This window comes from Propithecus coquereli, unplaced genomic scaffold, assembly GCF_000956105.1.
Source record: "Propithecus coquereli isolate 6110/MARCELLA unplaced genomic scaffold, Pcoq_1.0 Scaffold268, whole genome shotgun sequence".
NCBI lineage: Eukaryota > Metazoa > Chordata > Mammalia > Primates > Indriidae > Propithecus > Propithecus coquereli.
The window spans coordinates 968890-982321 of NW_012148263.1; the positions used below are offsets into that span (position 1 = coordinate 968890).

Sequence of the window (13432 nt, forward strand, 5' to 3'; positions counted from 1 at the left end):
AAAGGTCTTGTTTTTAACAGTGGGACCTCTGTATCCAATTTTGTTGTTTTTTTTTTGGAGACAGAGTCTCGCTCTGTTGCCCAGGCTAGAGTGCTGTGACATCAGCCTAGGTCACAGCAACCTCAAACTCCTGGGCTTAAGCAATCCTTCTGTCTCAGCCTCCCGAGTAGCTGGGACTACAGGCATGTACCACCATGCCCAGCTATTTTTTTCTATATATTTTTAGTTGTCTGGCCAATTTCTTTCTAGTTTTAGTAGAGATGGGGTCTCACTCTTGCTCAGGCTGGTCTTGAACCGCCAACCTCGAGTGATCCTCCCCCCTTGGCCTCCCAGAGTGCTAGGATTACAGGTGTGAGCCACTGTGCGAGGCCTCCAATTTTGTTTTAAAGTTTTATTTTGCTCTATTTCAGGAGCATGCCAGTCACTATGATAAGTAATTAACTAGTTTCCTAATAGTTTATGGAATTTTTAATTAGTTAGTTACCCTACTATTCACTGGAATATAAATGGAGCTAGGCTCTGCTTTTGTTCTAGATTTTGATCCTTAATAAATTTAGATCTACTTATTCCAAATTTTTTTTTTTTTTACTTCTCTGAGAAACTTCTCTCCATACCCACTTTTATATTAGTCATTCTTCCTGCTAGCCTTTGGCAGATAATTACAGAGACAAAACACTACTCCTGGCATAGGAGAAAATATGATGGATATTTATTGAAATCTAGTCACGTGCCAGATATTATACTATAGGCTTCACAGATTTAAGGTAATGATCCACTTTCCAATGTCTGCCTCCATTCATGATTTTTAATTGATTTTAAAGCTTTTTCTATTTTTACATTAGTCAAGTTATTTTAACAATACTAATATCAATTATTGGCAATGATGTGTCAGACATAGTCCTAATTGCTTTATACTTGATATATAATTATCACAACAGTCATTTGCAATGTATTAGTCTCATTTTGTAAATAGGAAAAAAGAATTTTAGAAGAGTTCAATAATGTATTTAAGTTATACAAACATTTTTAAATTACTGAGTAAAAAGGCTAAGATGTGAAAATCTTTCAAGGTTTGGGTATCAGTATCAGTATCAGTTTGGGTTATAGTATCTGTAACAGTACAATTTAAGTAATCACAAGAAGATATTTAGGGACTATATATTGGTTACATAGTTATATAACTGACACAAATATAAAAATTATTCTTTTAAAAATAAAAGTAATTTCATCTTTAGAAAGCACAGGATTAAAATGAAATGAATTTTTTAAATGATATTCATTATTAGCAATAGTACCTAGTTTACTTACCTAATTTCTTATTTTGTTTAGGCTGTGAGGATGATCCATATTCATCTCTTCTATTAGAAGAAACAGTGACTTCATTACCCAATTGTTTCATTTCCTTTTTGTGGTCCACTGTGTCACAGCCATCAATTTTTAGAATTTCTTTAAGCATCCGCGTTCCCTTCTTTTTTGAAAATTATTCATATGGATGTGGTGGGGGTGGGGAGAGAAAAATCCAACATTAGTTTTTTAGAACTTATTGATCTTTCTTTGGAAGAGTTACGCTGCTAAAAATTAAGATGCTAGCTACATTCAGACAGAGAGTAAGGAAAATCAATAGTCAAGAACTGAAATGAATACCCACATTTCCAGTTATGGAAACAATATGTATCCTTCTGCTTAACTTTTGGCCCAGTTACCTATTTGCAATGTTTGAAAAGCAGAGGAGCTATGGTCTAAAGAGGAAAAGGAAAAAGATCGCTCAATTGCCCAAGGCAGCCTGGTTTTCCTCACAGGATGACAATAATGATGCAGCACACCAGCCTACATGAGGGAAAAATGTTTGAACAGTTGCATGGGGTATATATGCATGGCTAACAACAGAGAAATTACCATAGTAAAAAAGCTCCTACAAAATACGTACCATAGCAAACGACTGTGGTGATAAATGCTCTTCACTTGGAGGCTCTCCATGAGATGACTGTACTTCATTTTCTTTGGAGATATTCAAGGATGCTAAAAAGTTCTCAATTCCAGAGTTAGTCTAGAAGAATAAATATTTTGTGCATGAAGATGAAAGTACAAGAATACAGAAAAAACTAAGAGTTTTATGTACAAAAATGGTCATTCAATTTTCATTCAATCATCTTCCCAGGTGTTAAAGTTTGGGAAGAGAAACTGAATATATGGTCTTTTACCTTATCAATAGCATTTGGATAACCAGTCACAACCTTTTGGGTTTCTGAGACTTCTGGACTTTCCTTTCTCTTCAATAGCTTAATATTACATTTGGCAGGCCCTCCAAAAGTCTATAAAAAAGTAAGAATGAGCTTTTCTTGTGCAAATATATTTATAGTTACTACTTAATAGTGTTCTAAATTAAACTTGGAAAACTTTTTATGTGTTATTTTCCCTTTTATATTGTAAGAAGAAAAGGGGGATCTATGAACTTTAATGGGGAAAAATTACATCTTTATCTTCATTAACCTCTAAATGAGATTCAACATTCCCTTTAATTATGAATAGAGGCAATAAACCAGTGATATGGACTGCATGTTTGTGTTACCTTCTAATTCCTATGTTGAAACTCTAACCCCCAATGGGATGGTATTGGGAGGTGGGCCCTTTGGAGGTAATAAGGTTTAGATGAGGTCATGAGGATGGAGACCCCATGATGCGTAAGTATCCTTATGAGAAAAGAAATAGAATAGAGTTCTTTCTCCCTGCATGTTAGAATATGAGAATACAGGCCATCTGAAAGCCAGGAAGGGAGGCCTCACCACACTAGCACCTCACCAGATTCTAACTGCATTTCAGTATAACTGGTTTTCTTTCAAATCTTACAGTTTTTTTTTTTTTTTAGCATTAAAAGCATTATTCTGTCAGCACCTTGATCTTGGACTTCCAAGCCTCCATTACAGTGAGAAATATATGTTTGTTGTTCAAGTCACACAGTTTATTTTATTTTTATTGTAGCAGCCCAAACTAAGAAAACCACAATGGTGAGTCTAACTGTATATCAGTATAACTGGTTTTCTTTAAAATCTTATATATTTTATTCTAGCATTAAAAACATTATTCTGAGAATAATAATGTCTTTGCTAAAAGTTTATGGGCTTCACCAAAGAGGTCTATTATACAAAAAGTTTATCAATCCTTTTTCTAGAAGAAAGGAAATTATAATGTAAGAATTTCAAAAGGAGAGTCTTAAAAGTTAGGTAGCTAAACCATTTACTAGTATCTAAATATTAATTGATTCCATTTACTGAGAACCTGTAATGTGCCAAATATTCTGCTAAGACATCTTTTTATAAATTTAACACATTACTATCTTATATGAGATCAATTTTTAAAAAATGTGTATTAAAATATGCATACAGAAAAGTGTACTTAGCACAAATACAGATGTAAAATATTTTTAGATCAAAAATGTATTATTCTTTGATTATAAAATATGTTAACATATATAATCCTTATCAAACAGCAGAGGCTACATAAAACAAGACATAAATGGTTTCACCTTCTGCTATGCCAATCTAATTCTACAGAATTTACCCTGCTAGGTTTGCTATGTTGTTCCATATAATTTCACTGTGTAAGTAAATATATATTTCCATATTGTTTTACAATATATGCATAGGTCTATCTACGTGTATACACATAGACTATACACAGAGAGAGACCACGTGATCAAAAAAAATTTTTTTTTTATGCACACCACCAGAAGGATGGACATATTTGAAACTTAGACTTAGGCGGCGGGGGGGGTGGTGGGCAAGGGCAACATACATAACCTAAACATCTGTACCCCCATAATATGCTGAAATAAAAAAAAAAAAAAATTTTTTTTTGAAACAGGGTCTTGCTCTGTCACCTAGGCTAGAGTGCAGTGGGGTCATCATAACTCACTGTAACCTCTAACTCCTGGGCTTGAGCAATCCTCCTGCTTCAGCCTCCCAAGTAGCTGAGACTACAGGTGCACACCACCATGCCAGGCTAATTTTTCTATTTTTCATAGAGATGGGGTCTTGCTATTGCTCGGGCTGGTCTCAAGCTCCTGGCCTCAAGCGATCCTTCTGCCTCGGCCTCCCAGAGTGCTAGGATTATAGGCGTGAGCCACTGTGCCTGGCCAAATGATTAATATTTTTATCTCTATTTAAAGATGAAGAATTGAGGCGGCAAGAGGTAAAGCGAACTGGTCAAGGCCATCTAATTATTAAATGGCAGAATCAGGATTTCAGGTGCAACCTCCCATTCAAGTAACTGTCATCCTATCTCCAGCAACCCTTCTGTCACATACTTTACAGACTTGTTTGAAAAGGTTGCAAAATTCAAGTCAGATGCCACAGAGCCACCAAGTGTATAAAAATTGGCTACTAGAAATCTGATTTTAAGAAAGCTTACCTGCTTATTGGACATTTTTTGTGACTGACATTCAGCTTTAGGACTCTTACATTCTTCTTTAACTAGAGACAAGAAAATAGGCATTTTGGTCAATGAAAGTGCTTACTGCACAACAATCAAAATTATCAAATATTTACCATAGCAAGGCATTGTGTTAAAAATTCAGAGAATTCCAAGAAGACACAGTCTCTGATCTTAAGGAATCTATGATATAGGCAAGGGGAGAAGAGATACTTACAGATAATAATAGGGAAAAAGGAAAGGTGGCATCTGAATTGGGTATTGAAGGACAGTAGGTTTCCAAAGGGCAGAACAGCAGACAAAGTATTCCAAGTAAAGGAAATAGAGAAAAGATATAGAAGCAGAAGAATGAGTTTATGTAACTCTAAATAGACCAGTTCCACGGAGTATAATAGAGCTTAAGGGAACTAAGGAAGCAGGTTAGAGCCATAATCTGCAAAATATTGAAGACTATGGCATTAAGGTGGTAGGCAATGGGCAATCAATCAGATAAAGGTTTTGAGCAGGTAATAATCTGGTCAGAATTGTGCTTTAGGAAGATTAAAATATGGCAATAGCCTATGAGCTAGATAGAAGACAAGTAAGAGATCAGCTTGGGCCATACAGTGAGACCCTGTCCCTACAAAAAAAAAGAAGTAGATCTTGTTCTTGCTGCATGCTGGTGTTGGAGGACCCTCCCTGCTTCAGATTTACCAACAGCATGAATTAAGAAAAGATAGCTAAACTATAGCCTCAGGTCCGGATAGGGGGCAAAGGTACAGCTCGCAGAAAGAAGAAGGTTGTACACAGAACAGCTACAGCTGATGACAAAAAGCTTCAGAGTTCTCTAAAAAAAACGGGCTGTGAATAATATAGCTGGTATTGAAGAGATGAACATGATTAAGATGATGGGACAGTTATTCATTTCTACAATCCCAAAGTCCAAGCTTCCCTGTCTGCTAACACTTTTGCAATTACTGGTCATGCAGAAGCTAAACCAATCACAGAAATGCTTCCCAGAATATCAAGTCAGCTTGGTGCTGACAGCTTAACAAGCCTTAGGAAGTTAGCTGAACAGTTCCCACGGCAAGTCTTGGATAGCAAAGCACCCAAACCATAAGCCATTGATGAGGGGGATGATGACGTTTCAGATCTTGTAGAAAACTTTGATGAGGCATCAAAAGATAAAGCTAACTAAATTTTTTTTCTGAATTTTGGAAGTTGGCATGGAGTAGATTTAACAAATCAGCTATGTGGTTCCAAAGTTTTACAGACATGGAGAACATTACCTGTTACTAGTTCAGTAATATCAATATTTTATAAATTCATAATGCTGTTTGTTCAGCATTTTTAGGTCATTTGATTTTGCATTTTGCACTTCCTCCAAAAGTCTATTCTTTTGGTCAAAGTATGAAGTATTGGTGCAGTTCGAGGGTGTTTTGATTTTGATTCTTGGGTTTTTTGTTGGGGTATTTTTGGCATATATATCTCTATGTATGCATGTGGGTATGTATGTATATAGTGGAGAGCAAATTGGAAAATAGTTCTATTTATCCTCTTCCTTCCCCCACTGGAAATAAAACAAATCTTTACAAAAAAACCCCAAACAAATAAATAAATAAATAAGGAGACCAATTAGGCAGCTATTTTAGTAGTCCTGTCAAAGGGATATTGGGGGGAGATGGTAGGGGAAATGGAAAGGATAAATTTGAGAGATTATCTTGTTAGGATTTTACAAATGACAGGATGTGAAGATGAAGGAGATAGGGGTAAGGAAAGCATAAAAAGCACAGCCTGTAATTATTGCATAATATTCTATTATATTAGATATACTGGATTATATGGACATATCATAACTAATTTTTTACCACTTTCTACCACTGGACCATTTATTAAGCAAGTCTGAAAAAAAGGTGCGTGGGGAAAGAAGAGGAAAAAAGAATGTTAGAAAGGAAAGTGGGAAGGAAGGAGGTGTAAAGGAGGAAGGAGAGGGGGAAGAAAGAAGCAGGGGAAAAGGAAAAGGGGAAAGGGCACAGAAGCGAGGGAATGAGATGGGAGACAGAGGAAGGAAGGACAAAGGGAGGAAGGAAGGGTAAGAGAGGGAACAGAGAGGGGCAGGTAAGAGGAGGAAAGGAAGATAATGGAGATAAGGAAGACAGGAAGGGGAGGAAGTAATTTTATAAAATGAAGGAAAAGAAAAAGTGAGCCGACATGTATCCACATTAAACATTTGTTGAGAGACACACACACAAGGAAACTAACTGGGACTCTACATAATAACTCAAATAGTTTACATACATTTATGTAAACAATAATTTGAAGAAAAATCACAACAATGCATTTGAATTAAATATAAAAACTTTAAGCCATATTTAGCAGATTTATAGGAACATTAATCTGTATTTCACTTAAAAAGTAAAAGAAACAAAAATAACATATAGATATACAAAAAAATGGTCTAGCAGTTATAAAACTAAACCAAAGGTACCCCTGCCCCCAAATTTCTGAAAATAGCTTTTTAGAAAAGTATTTAAAAAGACTATCCTACCTGTAATATCTAAATACATAAAACACCAAGGATATATAATAAATTAGATTCAGTGCTCTACACTTGATATTTCCTCTGCTGGAATGCTCTTCAGCCAGCTTTACATAGTTCACGCCTCTCACAACACTTTATTAGGGTCAATGCTAGAATGGCATCTCAGAATGGCCTTCCTTAAAAACCCTATTTAAAAGAGCACCCCACTCTATCCTCTTAATCGGCTTTATTTTTCATCATAACACTTATTATTACTTCAGATTACATAATTTATTGTTTACTTGCTTATTATTGGTCTCCACCTTAGAATGTAAACTTCATTAGGTCAGAAAACTTGTCTTCTTATTCACTCATGTATCCCTAGTACCTAGAACAGTACCTTTCACACAATAGCTCAATAAATAGCAGCTGAATAAGTAAATGAATGAAAAACAAATGAGTAATATTTTGAACATAAAGAATAATTTACTGCAATTTGGAAATACTTTGGTCAAGGGAGAAGAACAAAATAACCATGGGATGAAAATTCTCATCTCTGTATCTGCATTCCCAACTGTGCACAGTAAATAAACACTACTGAAGAAATGAAGAGTAAAAATATATAAATTATGTAGGAGAGAATATTAACAGGGAAATATTTGCACATATTTTATTTTATTTTATCTCTGAGACAGGGTCTTGCTCTGTCATCCAGGCTGGAGTGCAGTGGCATCATCATAGCTCACTGCAGTCTTGAACTCCTGGGCTCAAATAATCCTACTGCCTCAGTCTCCCAAGTAGCTGGCACTACAAACCACCATGCTCAGCTTGTACATACTTTAAACAAAAACCTGTAATACAGTTTGGAGTAATTTAATAGGCAAGTGTTTATAAACAAAAAAAGTAACTGGGTCACTCTAAATAAAATTTATCTCAAGTAGTAATTAGTGAGGGGATATCAGGAAAAATGTCAGAGTAAGGACCTCCAAAAATTCTCTGTTCCATAAAAGCAACAGGAGAATGGGCAAAATTACCAGAATCCAAATTTTCAGAACTATAGAAGTTATCCAAAGAATTGCAGCAATCTGGGGAGTGTTTATTCAGGGAAAAAAAGCTGAATCTCAGTAAGAATAGTGAGCTTTTTGGTGTTGTAACTTGCCCTAGTCCCATTTCCCACTCTCAGCTCCATGGACCCTTGAAACATAACAGCTAGCATTTGTGATGAAACCCATAGCTTGGTACTTTCAAAATGAGGCTGGAGCTCTTTCAAAGCATTCTCAAAGAATTGTTATTTGACCTTTCTGCCAGTTCCCTGGATCACTCACTTGCAAGGCTGTCTGTATTTGACCAGATTCCGAGCTCGACCAGTGTGGAAAGTATGACTTCCCCAGAAGTCATATTTGAAAACAGTTACAGGCAATGGATTAACTTTGCAGCTGCTTGAGGTGGTGAATACAGTTGGGCAAAAAAATTAAACAAACAAACAAAAAACAACCAAAAGGCTTAAAAGGAAATGCTGGAGTATGAGATGTCTATATGGGCTGGGAAAAGCTCTGATATATTACTGGGAATCTAGAAGCCATGTAAATGCCCAGGGTTGTGTGAATGTTCAGGAAGGACCTAAGAAGGCACTAAGCTCTCATCTTCAGCTGACTTTGAGGCTCTGCACAAGCAAGAAGTGAAGGCTAAAAGCAAAGTTGTCAACTGCCTGGCTGAGTACTGACGGCATGATCTATCAAATACATAGAGCCCCTAAGCAATGATTGGGAGACTTACTGGTTCGAGGTATTTAAGGAAGTATCTGTCTAAGCATTAACTGATCACTAAGGTAACCAAGCAGAGACTTCAGTGACCATATAAGACAAAGAATACAGACTCATGCAGAATTAGTTTAGAAAAGACACTAAACCAACAAGCAACAACAACTACTCCCAATAACAACAAGCACTGGGGTGGGGCTGTGTGGGAAGAATTTGATTTCCAGAGTAAACATATTATATTATTTAAAATGCCAAGTTCTCAAAAAAATAAAAAATTATGAGAAATGCAAAGAAATAAGAAAGTATGCTTTCTAAAAGAGGTACACTTTAGATTCAAAGACATAAACAGGTTGAAAGTAAAAAGATGGAAAAGATATACCATGCTGACAATATTCAAAAAAGAGCTTAAGTGTGTATGGAAAATGTTAGGGTGTGGGCTGGTGCACATGGGTTTGAGAAAAATTTCTCAAGATAAACATTGGGATAGAAAGAAATTTATTTTACTTTCCCAAGCTGGAAAGGGCCCAACATGAGAGATGAGGAGGAAGTGCAGAAGAGGAAGACCATGTTGTCAGAGAAAATCAGGTATTCAAGTTTTTTATTTAGGAATTGTAAAAAGGGGGTGAAGATGATTTATGGCAGTAGCTGAATTAACAGGATATTCTGAACGCTGCATCTGCTTCTCTCTTCTCAGCAGGCAGATAACAACAGAAGTGGGTATGGGATGTCAAAGATCCTGTGGGTGATCTAGCCCTTAGGATACGATTTTGGGCAGGAAACTGAGGCCTGGCTTTTGCTCCCCTGGTGTTCATCCAGGGGCTTCTCAGGGACTCCTTCAGGCTACAGAAACAGATTCTAAAGGGTAGTGAGCTGGCAAATGTAAAGAGAAAGCTTTACATTTTCTTTTTGTCTTTCAGCTCTTTTCAGATGTTTGTGAAAACAGAGTCCCTGCAGGGTATCCGTCTGGTAGGGAGAGAAAGAACAGAGAACACGAAAGAGCTCATGATTGATCTTTAGCTGTTTATAAGGAAATTGCGGGATTAGGTATTTTCCTGTTATTTTATTAAGGCTGCCCCTTTCAGTGATATTAGACAAAATAGACTTTAAGATAAAAATTGTTACTAGAGACAAAGAAGGATCCTTAATAACTATAAAAGAGTCAATGTATCAAGAATATGACAATTAAAATCATATAAATGCCTAACAACAGACCCCCAAATACATGAAGCAAAAACTGTCAGAAATTAAAGGGAGAAATAGACAATTCAACAATAATAGTTGAAGACTTTAATACCCTACTTTCAATAATGGATAGAACAATTATACACACAATCAACAAGGATATAGAAGACCTGAACAACACTACAAACCACACAGATCTAACAAACATCTATAGAACATGCCACACAACAGAGAATACATATTCTTCTCAAATGCACATGGAACAATATCTAGGATAGACCACATGCTAAGCAATAAAACAAGCCTCAATAAATTTAAAAGTATTGAAATCATACAAAGTATGTCCTCTGACCATGAAGAAATGAAACTAAAATATGTAACACAAGAAAATTTGAAAAATTCACAAATATATGGAAATTTTAAAACACATTCCTAAATAATCCATGGGTCAAAGAAAAAGTCACAAGAATACTAGAGATATTTTTAGATGAGTGAAAAGGAAAACTTGATATAAAATTTATATGATGCAGCTAAAGCTGTGCTTTAAGGGAAATTTATAACTTTAAATGCCTATATTAAAAAAGAAAATCAATAACCTCACCTTCTACCTTAAGAAACTAAAAAAAGAAGAGTACACTAAATCTACAGCAAGAAGGAAGTAATAAAAATTAGAGGGAAAATAAACAAAATAAAAACTAGAAAAACAATTGAGAAAAATCAACAAAATCAGAAGTTGGTTTTTGAAAAGATTAACAAAATTGATAAACTTTTAGCTATACGAAGAAAAAAGAAGACGCAAATAACTAAAATCAGAAGCAAAAGTGGGGATATTATCATCAACTTTACAGAAATAAAAAGGATTATTAGGAAATATTAAGGACATTATATACCAACAATTTAGACAACCTAGATCAAATGGACAAATTCCTACAAGTACACAAACTATTTAAACTGACTGATGTGGAAAAAGACAATCTATAACAAGAGATTAAATTAGTAAGTATAAAAAGTTCCCATTTAAAGAGGATTGGGCACACTGGCTCATTCCCTGTAATCCTAGCATCCTGGCAGGTTGAGGAGGGAGGAATACTTGAGCTCGGGAGTTCAAGACCAGCCTGAGCAAGAGCAAGACCCTGTCTTATCTCTACTAAAAATAGAAAAAATTAGCTGGGCACGGTGACACATGCCTGTAGTTCCAGCTACTTGGGAGGCTGAGGCAGGAGGATCACTTGAGCCCAGGAGTTTGAGGTTGCAGTGAGCTATGATGATGCCACTGCACTCTAGCCCAGGTGACACCATGGAGAGACTGTCTTAAAACAAAAAACAAAAAACTTCTCATAAAAAGAAGCCCAGGTACACAAGGCATTACTGATGAATTCTAGCAAATGTTTAAAGAGGAAGAAACACCAAAACTTCCCAAACTCTTCCAAAAAATAGAAAAGGAGGGAACACTTCCCATTCTATGAAGTCAGTATTACCATGATACAAAAATCAAAGCCATCCAAAAAAAGAAAATTACAGACAAATATACCTTATGAATATAGATACAAAAGTCTTCAACAAAATACTGGCAAATCAAATCCTGTAAGCATATAAAAAGGATACACTATGGCCTAGTGGGATTTATTCCAGGAATATACAGGTGGTTCAACATATGAAAAACAATCAACGGAATATACCACATAAATTGAATAAAGGATGAAATCCACAGATTATCTCAAAGACATAGAAATAACATATGACAATATCTAACACACCTCCAAGATTAAAAAAAAATCAACAACCTAGAAATAGAAGGGAACTTCCTTACCTAATAAAATGCATCTATGAAAAACTCACAGCTAACATTACACTTAATGGTGAAAGACTGAAAGCTTACCTCTAAGATCAAGGCAAGTCAAGGATGTATACATGCTCTCACCACTTATATTCTACATTGTACTAGTGGTTCCAGGCACAGCAAGAGAAGAAATAAAAGGCATATAGAGTGTATAGGAAGAAGTAAAACTATCTCTCTTTGCAGAAGCCACAAAATTTAGGGCTAATAAACAAGTTCAGCAAGGTGGCAAGATCAATTTATAATAGTCAATTTTATTTCTATAAATAGCAATAAACAATCCAAAAACAAAATTAAGAACACAATTCCATTGACAAATATAGTTTCATTCTTTCCATTAAAAATAATAAAAGACTTAGGGAATAAATTTAACAAAAAAAAGTGCAAGACTTATGCAGTGAAAATTACAAGACATGTAAAGAAATTAAAGACCTAAATAAATGAAAAGATATCTCAGGTTCATGGACAGGAAGACGTCACATTGTTAAGATGACAATATCAAGGTTATCTACAGATTCAAGCAATCCCTATAAAAATTCAGCTGCCTTTTTTTGCAGAAATTGACAAGATGATCCTAAAACTCATATGCAAATGCAAGGGACCCAGAATAGACAAAATAATCTTAAAAAAGAAAAACAAAGTTAGAGGACTCAAACTTTCTGATTTCAAAACTTACAACAAAGCTAGAGTAATCAAGAGAGTGTGTCATTCACATAAAGACAAGTATACAGATCAGTGGAATGGAATTGAGATTCCAAAAATAAACCCCATACCTCTATAGTCAATTATTATTTTTTTTATTTTTAGAAATGGGGTCTTGCCACGTTGTTCAGGCTGAACTTGAACTCCTAGGCTCAAGTGATTTTTTGTCTCAGCCTCTCGAGTAGCTGAGACTACAGGTGTGTGCCACCATACCCATCTCTACAGTCAGTTAACTTTTCACAAGTATGGTGAAGACTATTCAATGGGGTGTGCCACGAGAATTCAATGAGGAACGAATAGTCATTTTAACAAATGGTGCTGGAGTAAGTGGATATCCACATGCAAAAGAATATGGACCCCTACCACATACCATATATAACATTTACTCAAAATAGAAAGAGGCCTAAATGTAAGATCTAAAACTATCAAACTCTTAGAAGGAAAAGTTAGAAGAGTGTAACTCTCTGTGACCTTGGATTAGGCAATAGTTTCTTAGATATGACCCTTAAAGCGCAAGCAACCAAAGACAAAATAGAAAAAAATACATAAATTGGACTCCATCAAAATTTAAAATTTTTGTGCTTCAAGGACACTATAAAGAAAAGTTAAAAGACAACCCACAGAATGGGAGAAAATATTTGCAAATCATGTATCCAGTAAGAATGTAGTATCTAGAATACATAAAGGACCCTTAAAAATCAAGAATAAAAAGACAAATAGCCCAATTAAAAAAATGAACTAAGGATTTGAATAGACATTTCTCCCAAGAAGATATACAGACAGCCAATAAGCACATGAAAAGATGTTCAACATTACTGGGCATTAATGAATTGCAAACAAAAATTACAAGGAGATTCCACTCCACACCTACTGGATGGCTATCATCAAAGAGATGGACTATAAGAAATGAGTGAAAGATATGGAAATTGGACCCTCACATATTGCTGGTACAAATGTAAAATGGTATATTGCCACTCTGGAAAACAGTTTCATAGTTCTACAAAAAATTAAACACAGAGTTAC

At 35.4% G+C, this 13432-nt stretch overlaps 1 protein-coding gene and 1 pseudogene across 2 annotated transcripts in view; one reads left to right on the forward strand and one right to left on the reverse strand.

The window, feature by feature from the left end:
• Positions 1–13432, reverse strand: part of XRN1 (5'-3' exoribonuclease 1) — a 117137-nt gene that overhangs the window by 17190 nt on the left and 86515 nt on the right. The window contains exons 34-36 of one of the 2 annotated variants that reach the window (XM_012647443.1): positions 4408–4469; positions 1928–2047; positions 1309–1468 (exon numbers count right to left, since the gene is read on the reverse strand). In XM_012647443.1, coding sequence (XP_012502897.1) covers positions 1309–1468; positions 1928–2047; positions 4408–4469 — 342 coding nt within the window. The remainder of the gene's footprint in view (positions 1–1308; positions 1469–1927; positions 2048–4407; positions 4470–13432) is intronic. The other variant, XM_012647442.1, reaches the window with a different exon arrangement.
• LOC105812894 lies at positions 5129–5605 on the forward strand (annotated as a pseudogene).